The 17,338-nt window shown below is 38.5% G+C and overlaps 2 protein-coding genes across 6 annotated transcripts in view; both read right to left on the bottom strand.

The window, feature by feature from the left end:
• Positions 1–13,312, bottom strand: part of epb41l4b (erythrocyte membrane protein band 4.1 like 4B) — a 36,902-nt gene extending 23,590 nt beyond the window's left edge. For both annotated transcript variants that reach the window (XM_051956839.1, XM_022214720.2), the window contains exons 1-6: positions 12,454–13,312; positions 5,767–5,871; positions 5,641–5,683; positions 3,189–3,267; positions 2,910–2,954; positions 767–819 (exon numbers count right to left, since the gene is read on the bottom strand). In XM_051956839.1, the coding sequence (XP_051812799.1) occupies positions 767–819; positions 2,910–2,954; positions 3,189–3,267; positions 5,641–5,683; positions 5,767–5,871; positions 12,454–12,729 (601 nt within the window). In that variant the 5' untranslated portion in view covers positions 12,730–13,312. The remainder of the gene's footprint in view (positions 1–766; positions 820–2,909; positions 2,955–3,188; positions 3,268–5,640; positions 5,684–5,766; positions 5,872–12,453) is intronic.
• Positions 13,313–16,372: 3,060 nt separating this feature from the next.
• The window catches only part of ptpn3 (protein tyrosine phosphatase non-receptor type 3), a 39,495-nt gene continuing 38,529 nt past the window's right edge, over positions 16,373–17,338 (bottom strand). For all 4 annotated transcript variants that reach the window (XM_051957409.1, XM_051957408.1, XM_051957406.1 and 1 more), the window contains one exon: positions 16,373–17,015. In XM_051957409.1, the coding sequence (XP_051813369.1) occupies positions 16,941–17,015 (75 nt within the window). In that variant the 3' untranslated portion in view covers positions 16,373–16,940. The remainder of the gene's footprint in view (positions 17,016–17,338) is intronic.

Genomic DNA, 17,338 nt, shown 5'->3' on the forward strand with positions numbered 1-17,338 from the left:
ATAATTTAAAGAGAATATTTTGAATTTCTTTATACTACTTTTAAGATCTACATAAATTTTCACACAATTAACAGTACATATCTGTAAAAAATAATATTTTTAGCAAATTTAAATGCAGTTAAAGTGCTTTTTTTTTTACAGCCAAAGGATCAAATTAATATTTCAAAAATAATTTTTTTATTTATTATTTTTGACATGGACATTATTTACAGTTTTGGCCTGTTTTTTAAATGTATAAATTAATATTTTTAATGTGTGATTTCAGTATTTGTCATCTGCAAAATATCAGTAAATTGTTCAAAAAATACAGAGAAAAATATTACATTTCCACAAAAATTTTAATCACACATTTTCAAATCTTGATATACATTCTTAACTTCTACAGACTCTATCTTGCTTTGCGTCGCCATTTTGTTTGTAGTTTTCCTTTATATTGTCACAGTTTTATGGTTTTTGCGCATTATATGTGTCACACTTTCATTATTTAACACGGAAGTCACTTTGTAAACCTCTTTTTGCAGATAAATAAAGTTGTTTATCATCATTTTTACATCATAGACTTCTTGTTTTCTGTGCAGCAGTTTCTCAAAACATCACAACTGCAGATCAGCTCCAACCGCATTAGCACCAAAAATGAATAATAATGTTGATCCCACAGCGGAATCGATGGAGATTAATGACTTCCCAGAGCGATCGCTGAGAGGAGGGCGTGAAAAAGTCTCTGCAGACAGAATAAATGAGCAGAAGTGAGGAGAAGTTTACTTACTTTGTAAACAATACGCCGCCAGCTCCACTGACACATCGTACGGACACTTCAGCCTGACGGGAGGAAAGAGAGGCGGTGAGCTGCTGTCTGTTGATGTGTGCATCATGTGTTGGGTGAAAAAAAAAAAGAAGTGTGTGAATGCCCTCCACTGTGTGCGTCTGTGTGTGTCAAGGAGGAGAGGAGCAACCCTTTTCCTAAAATAAGCAGCCCTCTGCTGTTCTTGATCTTGAGCTTTATAATAGAGCTGGGCTCTGGGGACGCGTGGCCCAGATAGACGGCCAGCGCTGTCTGAAGCCACCGTTTGTGTGGAAGAAGCAGCCGCTGACGTGCAGCAGTCCCAGAAAACTCGGTGTAGGTGACCTGCTGCTGCTGCTGCTGCTACAGGTGTTTATTCCAGATATGATGCTGCTGATGACCTCCAGACGAACCGAGCAGCTCAAACAGACTCATTTGGATTTTATTTTTACGTTCTGCAGCTGGTAAACTAAACATGACGGTCGTAGCAAACTCCTCATGTAAGAATGTTAACATTTGATAAGTGCAAACTGTTTGATTTTTGTTCTTTTTGCCTTAAAAATATTGAAATTACACAGAATTTTTTATTTATCGGTTGCAGATCTATCAGCAGAATAACAAACTCATTATTTTTGCTCAACTCAATATTGTCTTTTTTTGTTTTATTAGCTAAAGAAAGTATAGACGGGTAACTTAAACTAAAATTGACCCATTTTGATTTTATTTTAATGTTCTGCAGCTCTTAAGCTAAACATGAGGGTCGTAGCAAACTCCTCTTCTACAAATATTAACATCTGATAAGTGCGAACGGTTTAATTTTTGTTCTTTTCGTCTCAAAAAATGCTTAAATTAACCATAAAGATCCATCAGCTGATTAATAAACCAATACTTTTTGCTCAACTTTGCACTGCTTTGTTTAGTTTTATTAAGATAAACTGGACTGACTGGACACGTTACAGCAAAAGTACAGAAATTAATGTAAAGTTAGCATAGATAAGTAAATTAAAAAACTGAAACTGACTCATTTGGATTTTATATTTATGCTCTGCAGCTTTTTTCGTAAATACAACAGTCATAGCAAACTCTTCCTCGGCAAATAATAACATTTTATAAGTGGGATTTTTGCTCTTTCGCCTTAAAAACACTTAAATTAACCTTAAAACCTGCTGCAGATCTAACAGCTGATTAATAAACTGATCATTTTGCTCAACTTTATGTTGTGTTTTAGGTTTTATTTAGAAAAACTATTGTACTGACTTGATGTGTTACAGCAAAAGCACATAAATTAATGCAAACACAACACAGATAGGTAACCTAAAACAAACTGAAACTGACTCTTTTGGATTTTATTTTAACGTTCTGCAGCTGTTTCCCCAACATAACAGTTGTAGCAAACTCTTCTTCCACAAATATTAACATTTTATGAGTGGAAACTGTTTGATTTTTTTCTGTTTCCGCCTTAAAAACACTTTAACTCTAAAAACTGCTGCAGATCTGTCAGCTGTTTGATAAACTGATTATTTCTGCTCACTTTGACATTGTGTCTTTATTTTAACTGAGATAAACTGGACTGACTGGATGTGTTATGGCAAAAGTACACAAAAACGGTATAGGTCGAAGACGCCGTAAACCGAGGACTGTAGAGTATTTAATCTATGTGATGCTGTGTAACTGTGTTTCAGTGGCTGGTCTTATTTCGAGTTGAGGGCATTACATCGTGGCTTTTCCTATTTGAACTGCTCCCATAACAGGCATAATGTTACGTAAATGACTTCTTAATGCACCAGTAGGTTTATTTTGGCTGGAAATGACATAAACAAGAGATAAAAGACAACAAGACTTTTTGTCAGAGATGTTAGAGATGAATTATTTTTAATTTCTTACTTAAAATTTCACGTCCCAAATTTTTCATACCCTTGAAACTGGAAAAGTGTTGTCTTTTGAGTTCTTCGTGTCATTTGCAGCCAGAAAAAAACCTGTTGGTGAAGTAAAAATTCACTATAAATCAAGATTTTGCGTCGATATGCGTCATTTGGGGGCTTAAATGCACGTATGTAACATGTATGTAACAGCATATATGACCTTGTTGTGTGTATATCTGTGCTTTTATTGTGAAAAACAAACTTACTTGCCAGACAGAATATCCTGCCGAAGCTGCAGCACAAACAGATACCTGTCGGTGGACAAACAAACAACACAAACAGACGAGTGAGACATAAATCAATCCAAGTATCAGGAGCCTCTCCTCATCTCTGACACCTAATTTGTTTTAACAAGTCTCCGTCCGGCCGGCCTTGATTTGAATCTGCCCACAGCAGCAGAGTAATTAGCCCCTCGTCCCCTTTGGACCTCGACACCGGAGGCTCCAGAGGAAACTGTGGATGATTTTTTCTTCTTTTTTTTTTACCTTGTAAATTCCTCACGCAGGTTATTTGGCTCTGAAGAGTAAAATTTCACTCTGAAGAAGAGTCGGTACGGCGGACCGTCTGAAAGAAAAAAGAAGAACGAGTGTGAAAAGCCTGCTTCTGATTTATTTCATGCATTTAACCTCATCCATCTCCCGGCTGGAAGTCTTTATCCGCTCGTATTTCTCTACTTTCTTTGAATATTTCCTTCCAGTTCCACCTGAACACCAACCACATCCATCTCTGCTCCATTCAACCCTCTGCTGCAATCTGCAGAGCAAACACGGCTGCAGCTCCTAATGCACACGCTAATCGCCGTGTAAACACGCCATCACGCTGCACCTGCTCCCCACTTACCTGCTAACACACGCACACACAGGACTGCCTGTTTAGCCTTAGAGCAGGGTGTCAAACATGTGGCCCGTGGGCCAAAAAAGGCCCTCCAGAGGGACGACTTTGTGAAGACATTAACTGCAGATTGTAAATTTTGTAAAACTATAAATTTTAAATAATTTCTAGACCTTGACAAGTTGTTTTGACCATAAAGTAAAATCCAAGATTGCTCATTGTTCTTTTTGTCTCGTTTTTGTGACGTTTTGTCTCGTTTGTGTCATTTTGTGCTTCATTTTTGTAATATTTCGCCTTGTTTTTGTTGCTTTTTGTCTGATGTTTGGTTCATGGTTTTGTCATTTTGTTTCTTGCTTTTTCATTTTTTGTTTCGTTTGTGTCATTTGTGTAACTTTTGTCAAATTTTTTGTCATTTTGTGTCTCAATTTGTTATTTTATGCCTCATTTTTGTTATATTTTGTCTTGTTTTTTGTCTGACTTTTGACATTTGTCTCATGTTTTGTCATGTCTCGTGTCATTTGTGTAATTTTTTGTGTAATTTTTGTCATTTTGTGCCTCATTTTTGTATATTTGTCTTGTTTTTGTTGTTCTATTTGACTTTTGATGTTTGTCTCATGTTTTTTCGTTTTGTTTCTCATTTTTGTGTTTTTTTTGTCGCATTTGTGTCTTTTTGTTGCTTCGTGTCTTTTTGTCAAATTTTTTGTCTCTTTTTGGTTTACTTTCGTGTCGTCTCATTTTGTTTCTCGCTGCTGTCATTTTGTACCTCATTTTTGTAATGTTTTGTCTTGTTTTTTGTCTGACTTTTGACATTTGTCTCGTGTTTTTGTCCTGTCTCGTGCCATTTGTCTAACTTTTTTTGTCTAGTTTTCGTCGTTTGTGCTTCATTTTTGTACATTTTGTCTTTTTTGTTGTTGTTTTTGTCTTATTTTTGATGTTTGTCTCATGTTTTTGTTGTGTCGTGTCATTTGTGTAATTTTTTTGTCTCATTTTTGTCATTTTGTGTCTCACTTTTGTCATTTCGTGTCTCATTTTTGTATATTTTGTCTTGTTTTAGTTGTTTTATTTGTCTGACTTTTGATGTTTGTCTCGGGTTTTTGTCGTTTTGTTTCTCGTTTTTGTCCCTTTTTTGTGTCTTTTTGTTGCTTCGTATCTTTTTTGTCAAATTTTTTGTCTCTTTTTTGGTTTACTTTCGTGTTGTCTTATTTTGTTTCTCGCTGTTGTCATTTTGTGTCTCATTTCTGTAACGTTTTGTCTTGTTTTTTTGTCTGACTGTTGCTGTTTGTCTCATGTTTGTCGTTTTGTTTCTGGTTTTGTCATTTTTTTGTCTCGTTTGTGTCATTTATGTCATTTTTTGTCTCGTTTTCGTTATTTTTTTGTCCCATTTGTGTAATTTTTGTCTCGCTTGCATTGTTGATTATCTAATTTTGTCTCATTTCGTGTCTCATGCTTGTAATATTTTGTCTTGGTTTTGTTTTTTGTCTTTTTTGTCTGACTTTTGACATTTGTCTCGTGTTTTTGTTGTGTTTCTCGTTTGTCCATTTTTTTGTCGCTTTGTAAGTTTTTGTCTAATTTTTTGTTTCTGGTTTTTGTCATTCTTTTGTCTCGTTTGTGTCATTTATGTATTTTTTTGTCTCGTTTTCATTATTTTTTGTCTCATTTGTGTAATTTTTGTCTCATTTGATTGTTCGATCATTGTTGATTATCTCATTTTTTCTCATTTTGTGTCTCATGTTTGTAATATTCTGTCTTGGTTTTGTTTCTTGTCTGACTTTTGACATTTGTCTCATGTTTTTGTCATGTTGCTTGTCGTTTTTGTCATTTTTTGTCTCGTTTGTGTCATCTGTGTAACTTTTTGTGTCTTGCTTGTATTGTTTGTCCATTTTTTGTCAGTTTGTAAGTTTTGTCTATTTTTCGTCTCTTTTTTGTTTTTTTCCATGTTTATTGTTAAAAAAAAAAAACATAAAAAATGACATAAAAACACGATGATTCATAAACAGGTCAATTTTGACCCACTTATGGAAGACTGTAGGGTCCAATCACCGGAGCATCTAAGGGTTAATCAGAAAAAAAGAAAAAAAACAACACCCTGAGGAGGCCAGAACTCACCTCGGATCTGCTTCTTGATGAGCTTGGACATGTCCAGCCAGTGCTGCAAGCGAGAGACGAGAGCAGGAAGGTGAGAATGAGGTTTCATCAGTTGCACGGCCACAGAAGCTCGAGCTGCTTACTCACCGACACTTGATCTGTGTCCATGAACTGCAGCCCGAAGTAGTCGGTTTCCACCAGATCTATGTGGTACATGATCTGGTCGAACAGGTCCTGGCCTTTGGATTTGCTCTGAAAAATCAAACAATAAAAGCCATTATTTCACCGCTGCACATCCTCTTTAATGGAAAAAAAGGATTTGAAAAAGCTGCACCACAAAGCAAGTTAAACAGACTCCGGTTATCTTTATCTGGCGCCACGAAGCCAAACAGTGACGATAATCTGGTTATCAGAGACTTAAGTCCACCTAAAGGTTCTGAGTCTGGCTCTGAACGTTCACATCAACGTTTGACCAAACATGGACACCTCTGGAGCCACGAATTCCTCTCTGAAAGAACAAGCTATGATCCTAAATTATAACTAGAACACAGGATGAAAGATGAAAGAAAACAGCTACATCTCTTTTTTGGGATTATATCACCAACAGAACAATGAAACTGCTCTCAAACTTCTCACAGTCACAGAAAAAACTGATAGATAAAGCGTGGACGGCTGCAGTTTCCTCCACAACTCTTCTGCTCTTCAGGGAAAGAAAAGAATTCAGACGGACTCTATAAACTCCTGACCTCCTCAGAAACCTCCAGTCCGTCTTCACACTGAGCTCCACAGGACCTCATGAGGCCGCTGGAGCTGATTTCTAAGAGAACTGACCGCTTGTTTTTACACGTTACTCTCTCAAACTGAACCTTCTAGGGCCTGGAACCTCAGAGTTAAAGCTGAAGAGTCAAGATGAGGAGCAGGAAGCGGTTAAAATGTGAGAATCCCAGTCAGTGAAGCACAAACTGCAGCATCTGGTCCTGAACTTCCTCTGGACTCTGCGCCGTCCTGACCCAGGCCTGACCCACATAGAGCCCAGTGGGTGAGCAGACATGACAGCCTCGTACTTTGGATGCTGATAACCGGCAGAAACGTCCTGGTGAGCGCACGAATGTTTGCAGGAAATCAGCGGTATTAAGGGATTGAGGACAGAAGGAAAAAATGGCTCCTTCTGCAGCTTGTAGTTCAGAGAAGCTGATTGGAGTCAGTCAGAGAAAATCCTACTGCTCTTCTTCTACCCTGTGCTTCTGCTGCACGGATCTAAATAACTAACCGGTTTACCGAGAGCATAATTGAAAAGATAATTGCAGCTCCAATTAAAGCGACAACAGAATCCAAGCTGACGTCTTCAGTTCAAACACCCAAACTCATCAGTTCAGTGTAAAAACCATTAAATAATAATATTTAAGAAGCGGAAACTTTTACATTTTTGCCACTTTTGTCTTTAAAAATACGCTGACTAGATTTGGAACAGCAGAAATACACACATTTTGGCAAAGACCATATAAGTAACGTTAAAAGCAAGTATTTTATGTCTCATTTATGTAATTTTTTGTCTCGTTTTCGTTATTTTTTGTCTCATTTATGTAATTTTTTGTCTCCTTTTCGTTATTTTTTGTCTCATTTGTGTAATTTTTTGTCTCGTTTTCATTATTTTTGTCTCATTTGTGTAATTTTTGTCTCGTTTGTGTCATTTATGTAATTTTTTGTCTCGTTTTTGTTATTTTTTGTCTCATTTATGTAATTTTAAAAAAAAACATTAAATAATAATATTTAAGAAGCGGAAACTTTTACATTTTTGCCACTTTTGTCTTTAAAAAATACGCTGACTAGATTTGGAACAGAAGAAATACACACATTTTGGCAAAGACCATATAAGTAACGTTAAAAGCAAGTATTTTATGTCTCATTTATGTAATTTTTTGTCTCGTTTTCGTTATTTTTTGTCTCATTTATGTACTTTTTTTGTCTCGTTTTCGTTATTTTTTGTCTCATTTGTGTAATTTTTTGTCTCTTTATTGTCTCATTTGTGTAATTTTTTGTCTCCTTTTTGTTATTTTTGTCTCATTGTGTAATTTTTGGTCTTGTTTGTGTCATTTATGTAATTTTTTGTCTCCTTTTCGTTATTTTTGTCTCATTTGTGTAATTTTTTGTCTCGTTTTCATTATTTTTGTCTCATTTGTGTAATTTTTGTCTCGTTTGTGTCATTTATGTAATTTTTTGTCTCGTTTTTGTTATTTTTTGTCTCATTTATGTAATTTTTAAAAAAAACATTAAATAATAATATTTAAGAAGCGGAAACTTTTACATTTTTGCCACTTTTGTCTTTAAAAAATACGCTGACTAGATTTGGAACAGAAGAAATACACACATTTTGGCAAAGACCATATAAGTAACGTTAAAAGCAAGTATTTTATACCAGAACTGCTCAAACACCCAAAAAACTTAAGTTTATTAACATTAATATGAACATTCAAGAAGTGGAAACTGCACATTTCTGCCCTTTTTGCCTTAAGAAAAGACCAATTAAACATCAAAACTGCTGCAGATCAGTTTTCTATCAATTGACTGGAAAAGAAAAGAAGGAAAAGTCTAAATTCTCTCAGTCTAGCTTCATGAATGTGAATATTTCCTGTTAGTCTAATCCTCTGTGACAGCATTCTCACTATTTTCTGAACCAAACAACTAACCGTCAGTTCAAAACCAGTCAATTTAGTGTATAAAAAAAACAGAGAATATCAACAATCAAGAAGAAAAAGTCTAAATTCTCTGATTCCAGCTTCTTAAATATGAATGTTTTCAGTTTCTTTTTATTATTTTCAGTTTTTTTATCCTCTGTGACGGCATTTTTCACCATTTTCTGAACGTTTATGAACTAAACAACCTCCCGTCAGTTCAAAACTAATCAATTTAGAGTAAAAACAACAAAGAATTTTAACATTAAGGAAATAGAAACTAGATTTTTTTGCCCTTTCTGCATAACACAATTAAATAATGACAAACTGAAAAAAATTGAAACTGGTGCAAATTAGTTTTCCATCAGTTGATTGATTCATAAACAAAGGACAAAAAAAATCTAAATTCTCTGACTGCAGCTTCTTCAATGTGAATATTCTTTAGTTTCTTTACCATTTTCTGACATTTTATGAAGCAAACAACTGTCAGTTCAAAACTAGTCATTTTAGTGAAAAAAAAACAGAGAATCTTAACATTGAGGAAGTGGAAACTAATATTTTTGTCTTCAATGACCAATTAATCACTGAAATTACTGCAGATACGTTTTCTGTCAATGGATTGGAGAAGAAAAGAAGAAAAAAGTCTAAATTCTCTCAATCCAGCTTCATGAATGTGAGTATTTCCTGTTTTTTTCTTCCTCTGTGACAGCCTTTTCTGACATTTTCTGAACCAAACAACTAACCGTCAGTTCAAAACCAGTCAATTTAGTGTAAATAAAAAAACAGAGAATATCAACAATCAAGAAGAAAAAGTCTAAATTCTCTGATTCCAGCTTCTTAAATATGAATGTTTTCAGTTTCTTTTTATTTCCTGGGTTATTTTAATCCTCTGTGACTGTATTTTTCACCATTTTCTGAACCAAACAACTACCTGTCAGTTCAAAACTAGTCAATTTAGAGTAAAAACAACAGAGAATATTAACATTCAAGAAGAAAAAGTCTAAATTCTCTGATTCCAGCTTCTTAAATATGCATTTTTTTTCTCTTTTCTTTATCATTTTCTGACATTTTCTGAACCAAACAACTACTAATTAACGGAGAAAGTAACCGACAGATTGCAGACGCTGATTGAAACCGCTCCGACTCTGTGATTGTGTCGCTCCTCCTCCTGCTGCTGCTGCTGCTTTGTGTTTCGGCCTGAAGTGACAGACTAATGAGCTCTAATAGGTGAGTTTCAGTGCACCTGTATCGGTGCCTGTGGGAGAGCCGGAGCACATGAACAAACTTGTTCCAGTCACACCTGTGACTAAGCCCCGGCCGGCCGTGCGTCGCTCTGAAACCTCCGGAGAAGCTTTGTGTCGCCGCTCTAACCGCCCCGCAGGACCCGAGGAAAGACTGGATGACAAAGCCGAGCGTTCGAGGAGGTGACGCACCGAACCTTCGACATGAAAACGTCTTCTGAGCGGCCACGCATGCCCACACACTGGAGTCCCCGCGGTGCCAAATCAGATCAGGGATTCAGGGAATACGGGGGGGAGGATGATGAGGCCACGGAGGGAGCGTAAAAGAAGATTACGGAGGGGAGATGCAGGCGAGTGAAGAGGAGAAAAGATGCTGCAAGCAGGAGGAGGAGGCGGCTTCAGGTCCGTCTGAGCTCCAAGCGACGTGATGAATCGGCCGATCACAACGCCATCTGGAGCTGCATCCCTCTGCTGCTCTACACCCAGAGACGCTCTACTATGTAGGCCACTGTGGTACTACAGGAGGGAAACTTTGGGGAAATCTGTGCCGCACGTCGTCAGTCTGAACTTAAGATGCAACTAAGAGCTAATATTGATCAAACTGTTGCTGAAAATCATCGATTGTTTAGTTTAAGACGACAAAAATCAGCAGCTCTGGTGCCAAGATGACGTTTTGTTTGACCTACAATCCTAAAGCAACAAGAAATTATAACATTTTTACATTTAAGAACCCAAAATGCCTCCAGGATTAATTGATTAATCGCTGTTTGAGCTCCAATTTGGAAAATGGTAAAAAAACAAAAGTTCAGTTTTGTCCATAACCCAAAAAATTTCAGTCTACTGTCACAGATGAAGAAAGAAACTAGAAAACATTCACATTTAAGAAACCCTGACCCAAAAAAGTCACACTGTTTGTTCTTGACAAGATGACTCAATCTGATTAATTGATTAATCACTGTTTGAGCTCTAATTCGAGTCTTAACTGATCAGTCGTTTGCTCTAGAAAGTGACAGAAAATGGTGAAAAACGTTGATCAGTTCTGTCCACAACCCACATATATTCAGTTTACTGTCACAGAGGAGGAAAGAAACCAAACCGATTAATTAATTAATCACTGAGTCTGGTTGATTTGAGCTCTAATTAGAGCTGTACACCTCAACTGAGTTGTTTTTTCTTCTATAAAATGTCAGAAAATGTTGAAAAATGTTGATCAAAGTCCAACATAAAGTCGTAAAAACAGATTTTTTTTTGTCAGAAACCGAAACATGTTCAGTTTACTGTCAAAAAGGAGGAAAGAAACGATCAATTAATCGCTTGATTGTTCCAGGTCTACAGCTATTTGTGATATAGATCAATCTGTTGTTGTATATGTTTAGATTAATTAGGGAAACATGGCCAGATGATGTCCTCAAGTTCATATTCTTTGACTTCAAGTCAAAAAGCCACAAGAAATTATATAATTTTGACATCTGAGAAGCCAGATTGCCTCCAGGATTCATTGACAAATCACTGTTTGAGTCTAATTTGAGTCTTAATTGATCAGCTGTTTGGTCTAGAAAGTGAGATAAAATGGTGAAAAATGGTCAGTTTTGTCCACAATCCAAATGTATTCAGTTTACTGTCACAGAGAAGGAAAAAAACAAGAAAACATTCACATTTAAAAACCTGAAAAAGCACATTTTTTTCTTAACAACCTGATTAATCACTGAGTCTGGTTGATTTGAGCTCTAATTAGAGCTGTACGCCTTAATTGAGTTGTTTTTCTTCTATAAAATGTCAGAAAGTGGTGAAAAATGTGGATTTAAGCCCAACATAAAGTCATAAAAACAGATTTTTTTTTTGTCAGAAACCGAAACATGTTCAGTTTACCGTCGAAAAGGAGGAAAGAAACGATCAATCGATTAATCGCTTAATTGTTGCAGCTCTACAGCTAATTGTAGCTCGATTGATCTGTTGTGGCAGTTGTTACATTATAACAACATTTTCACATCTGAGAACCCAGAATGTCTCCAGAATTAATCGATTAATCACCGTTTGATCTCTAATTTGAGTCTTTATTGGTTAGTTGTTTGCTTTAGAAAGTGACAGAAAATGGTGAAAAATATCCATAAATTCTCTGATTCCGGCTTTGAATTTTAATTTCTTGTTTCTTTACTCCTCTATGACACTAAACTGAATATCTGATATTTTTCATCATTTTCTGACATTTTAAAGATCAAAGAACTGATGACTGATTGAGAAAATAATCAACAGATTAACTGATTATGAAATTAATCACTCTAGCGACTTGATCAGCTTCACTTTTGGTTTTGTGATAAAAATAAAGAATTTACTCCTCAAAACTATTTTATAAAATGGATTCCCTGATGTCAGACACCTAAATGTGATTATTTTTGGTTTTCTACGCTCCTCTGTGACACTAAAATGAATATCTGGATGTAATTTTTCACCATTTTCTGACATTTTAAAGTCCACACAACTGATGATTAATAGAGAAAATAATCAACAGTGAAAATATTTAGTTGCACTTCTACTGACTGAAGCTTTATTGTTTTGTTTTGCATTTGAGAAACTATAAAATGGATTTCCTGATTTCAGCGACTTAAATGTGACTATTTCCTGTTTCCTGTACTCCTCTATAACACAAAAATAAACATCTGATGACGTTTTTCAGCATTTTCTGACATTTTAAAGACCAAACCACTGATGATTATTTGATAATAATCTCTACGGACTAATTGATGACTGAATTAAGGTATTTTTAATTTCATTTCCGCTCCAGACTCGGTAAATATCAGTAACCTGTTCCTCACACTGTTGCCTTAGACCACCGTGAGGCCCCATAGGGACCCCGTGGGGGTCCCGGGCCACACTTTGACCCTCCCTGCTCTACCAGCACAAACACACACGGCTCCACTCACGGGCAGATCCACGTTCACGTCCGAGCCGTCCAGCAGCAGGACGCGGCAGCTGATGCTGCTCCGAGCCGCTCCGGCCGCCGGGATGTGCACCGACGCCCCTCCGGTGACCACGGCGGGCGCGTGGACGACCTGCTGCTGGTGGGCCAGGAGCAGGGGGTTCCCGGTCACCCCGCCTCCCCCGCCTCCTCCCCCTTTACCGTCCCGCTCGTCCCTCTCTCTCGTCTGGAAGCGGCTCAGGGAGCGGCGGCTGAACGTCCGGCGCAGAAAGCCCATCATCTTCCCGATCCAGCAGGCGAGCAGCTCCGCGCCGAGTCCGGGGAAGCCGCTCCGCTCGGCGGCCGGGGCTCCTGCTGCTTTTCCCCGGGGCGAGGAGTCACTCCGCAGCCACGGAGGACACTTCAGGGCTGCCGATCAGTCCTCGGTGGCTGCGGGGGACTCCGGCCGCATACTAATGAAACTACCGCGGATCCAACCAGTTGATTTGGAGGCTCCGGTCCGGGACTGAAACCGGAGCAGCCCTCCTCCTTCTCCCGTCCGGTCCGCTCCGTGCACCTGCTTCGCTCGCTGTTGCGCACCGACTCTAAAAACCCGGAGAAGCCGTCCGGCGCTGCGCAGCGGGAGCCTGAGTCACACGGAGCCGGTGGAGGGAGGGAGGAAAGTCGGATCAACCTCTGGACCGGACCTCCGCTGCCGGTAGCTGCCCGTCGTTCCCACCGGCGCACCGAAACTCGTCCACCTCTCAGGTAAAAGTCAACCAGCGAAACTGGACAAACAGCCTCGTCTGCGCCTGCGTAAAAACACAGCGCAGAACAAACTTCTGCTCCTGCCGCCTGCTCGACCCGCCAGCTCCGGAGAAGCAGCGCCGCCTGGCTGGAGTGGAGCACAGCATTAGTGGTTCCCAAGCTGGGGTCCACGGATCCCCGGGGGGTCGTCAGAGGGTCTCCAAGAGGTCCAGGGTGCAGAGATGGAGATCCAAGTTCAGATCTGTCACCAATGTCAATCACACTCTAACTATGCAGCTTCTTTTAATGAAAGTTAGAGTTTATTAAAGGTGACTGAGTCTTAATAGAGCACAAACACAAACTCATGCCCACAAGACCAAAAATAATAGAATTTAAACTGTAAACAAATCCATAATAATAATAATTTCATTAAAGGTGAAATTTAAAAAAAAATAAAAAAATTGCAAACAACATCAAAGAGTAAAAATAAGTTTTTTAAGTTAAAAAAAATTATAAAATTAACATTTTCAGTGAAAACATCCCCATCCCATAATTTAATCTACTTGAATTTTTCACATTTTATTTACTACTGGTTGATTTTTGCAAAAATATTTCCAAATGTCTGCCAGCCAAATACTTCACAATTTATAGTTTTTTCATATTTGATTATTTACAACTGCTTGGTTTTTGCAAAATATTTCCAAATTTCACAGGATTTATGTCCCCATTCTTTAGACTCCTTTAAAAATATTTTACACTTTCAGTCAAACTGCATTTGTGCAGCACCTTTCATGTATTTCAGTGCAATTTAAAATGCTTTAAACGTCACGGATGAGCTTATAAGACACCACAGAGTATAGTGTGCACAAGCTTGTGCACACTATAAATAAAGATGATTTAAAATACATCAACAAATAATTACTAAAAATCGGGACTAAATCACTTTAAACAGGAAAACTTAAAGTCTTCTAGTCAAATGCCAGGAGGTAGGATGGTTTTTTTTTTTTAAAGATCACAAGTCCAAATTTCCCACAAAACATCTCTCATCATATTTTATTCATAACTGATTGATTTTGCTAAATATTTCCAAACACAAACCCCCATAAGCAAACCTAGAGATTAAAACTTCTGACAGAGAAACATTAAAAATCAGTTTTGTTTATTATTTCTTGAATTAAAACCGTGCTGGTTAAACTGATAGTGAATTTAAAAAATAACTAAATAAGCCCATTGATTACCCTCATATGGAAATCAGTGCTGCTTGTGTTTATGTTAAAATATTACAGAAATCAGAAACAAAAAATGCAAAATTCTAAATTCCCTGCCCATCTGAACAAAGAAAAAAGACTAAAAGCTAAACAAGAAAGCAGATTTCTCATTAATAAAGAAGAAAACTGAAGGGAAAATAGAAAAATAAAATGTCTGCATGGTAATCGGAGCCATTTATCCAGAAAAAAAACACACATTTCTGACTTTGCGAAGTATTTTCTGTTCTGTCAAACATCCTAAAACATCCCTCCATGTGCGCCAAGGTTTCCTGCATCTTCCTGAATAATGATTCATCTCATCTGGGTTGAGTTAATGTGTTAATTTTTAACTGTAGACTGAAAATATGACCTCAGTGGAAGCTACAGGCCTGTTTCCTCTCCAGAAGAAACACACAAACCCCTCAGGTGTGCATCTGTCGCCACAAAACCTCTTACAAATGCACGGTTTGGTTCTTTTGTCTGTTGGTTCTGATGATAAGTTTGCTCTCCGGATCTTTTGCAAATATTAAACCGTATGAAAAAAAAGAGAGAATATAATCACGGCAAACCTACAGAGGCGTCTCAGTGCTCACGGCCGCGTTACATTTCGTTATGGTGTCTTTCTTTAAGCCAATATTTTGTCATGTCCAGACTGTTTTGGCTGATTTGCGATGCTGAGATAGTTTCACTGACAAGATGCCAGATTTAGAGGCACTCAGCTGAAGGTTAAATAAGCACAATCATTCAGTGAGCAGCTTCAGTCTGCAATAAAATGTGGGAAAGGATTCTATAAGATACCAGCAAGCCTTTACAGAGCCTAAAGAGGCATATATGGTAAAAAAACTGAAATTAGCACACCCACTTCAGTGTTAAATGATTTGAAACTATGTCTCCTCTCGAAAATCACACTATTCCTAAGCTGACAGGTGAATTATTCCTTCTTATGAACAGTCAGAAACAAAAATGAATCCACCTGTGACCACTGAAACCAAACTAAGGAGTACACTGTGATTTCCAATCAGCCTGGCAGCATGAACATGCTTATAAAATGAGCTGTGAACTGCAGAAACGTCTCAGTTTCAGACCGGTTAGCTGTATCTATGTCTGCATCATGGCTCCACACGGAGAAGAGTTGAACAGAAGAAGTGAAAAATCTGATTGTGAGACTCCACAAGCATGGAAAATGATACAGGAAGATCAACTAAAAATCAACAGCAATCAGGAGATACAGAAAGAGCCTTAGTGTCACTAATCAGGGCTGCAGTGGTCGTCTTCCTAAAAGGACTCCACAGAGAATGAACTACTTTCACAGTCTAGCTGTGAAAAACAGCTGCTTCAGACTTGGCACAGGAGTTATCAATGGAAATCAGAGTTTATGTGAAGCTCAAACAGTGCCAAGTACAGTTTTAGGATCAACATCTATGGACCGAAGACAAGAAAAAAGCCTTACTTGCCTCTCCTAGCTGAAAACTACAAGATGAAACTTGCAGAAAAGCATGAAAAGAAGCCTGATGAATGTTGGGAGAACATTCTTTGGTCAGATGAAGATAAATCTGTTGGGCTCAGATGGAGTCCAGCATGTTTGGTGTGAACCTGACCAGGACTACCACAGTGGATGCATGGTCCTGACAGTGAAGAACAGAGGTGGGAATGTGATGATATGGAGCTGCATGAGAGCAAAAGGTGTTGGTGAGACGATATTTATAGACGAATGTGTGTGGATTAACCAAAATACTGTCTGACAAGAAGCTGGAAGAAGCATATTCCAGCAGGAGAACCATCCAAAGAAGTAAATCACACGAGTTTCTGAGGAAAGAAAGTCAAATCTACGACCTTGACAAGCATGAGGCCTGACTTGAATGAAATAGAACATCTTTGGGGTGTTTTAAAGAGAGAAGCCCTCCAGCAAACAGCAGCAGAGGTAAATAAACGACAGCGCAGACACATCAGTATAAATCAGTGTATTTATTTCGTGTCCTAATAATTTAAGTGTGATAAACAGTGAATCTGGTGCTCCTCTGGCAGACAACAAGACCTTACAGTATCTGCTGTAGTGATCTAAAGCCGGCCTCCGTCCTCGTCCTGCAGATAAACTTCAGATTACAGCGATCCCGGTCAGCTCCTGTCGCCCCGATCGATCCGCCGACGGGGGAAGTCTGAGGCACGGATAGCTTAATAAGTCGAGGCATCATTCCTGAGTGGCCTCTGGAACAGAAATTAGCAGCTCACGTCAGTCTCACAGCAGTCTCTATGGAGACCGCCGTCTCTAGAAGCTTTGCACTTTCAGCAAAAACAAAGGCCGTCTAGGTGTACGATTGGTATTATCACACAGCTACACAGATCACAGACAGCTGTGCTCTGAAGCTAGTTACACTCTCATCATCGAGTCTGTGCTCCGGTCCCTTCAGCGGGACGGAGTTTAATCTGCTGCAGCTCCGTGGAGTCTGTCAGTGGAAGTCGACTGCCGCGAGTGGAGGCAGCAAAGTGTCAGCTCTGCTCCTGCTCCGGCTGATTTTCGCTACTTTGCCGGAGATCGCTCCTTTTTCTCTCTGTAGACTCTCAGGATGGCCTCGCACACAAACTGGAACTGACACTGAAACACACAGAACACAGAATGTTATTGCAGCACAAGGATGTTTCTGAAGAGATGAAGCTGCCAAAGCACCGTCACTTTCTTACTGTCAACAAACAGAATGAAAAAACACATATACAGAGACGCTTTTGTGGTGCGTCCTTCCGCCCGCTGTGCTATAATGCTGCTTTTCTTGTGCATGTAAAAGGTCTGCAAACTTAGAAAGGCCAGAGTCAAACAGAATTATTCTCTCCCACAGAAACACGTCACCGTCTAATAGATTTGCATAACTCCTGCCTAGCAGCTGCTGTAGCTCTCAGACAAAGAATGAGCAGAATCCTTGA

This window comes from Acanthochromis polyacanthus, chromosome 12 (genome assembly GCF_021347895.1).
Source record: "Acanthochromis polyacanthus isolate Apoly-LR-REF ecotype Palm Island chromosome 12, KAUST_Apoly_ChrSc, whole genome shotgun sequence".
Classification (NCBI taxonomy): Eukaryota; Metazoa; Chordata; class Actinopteri; family Pomacentridae; genus Acanthochromis; species Acanthochromis polyacanthus.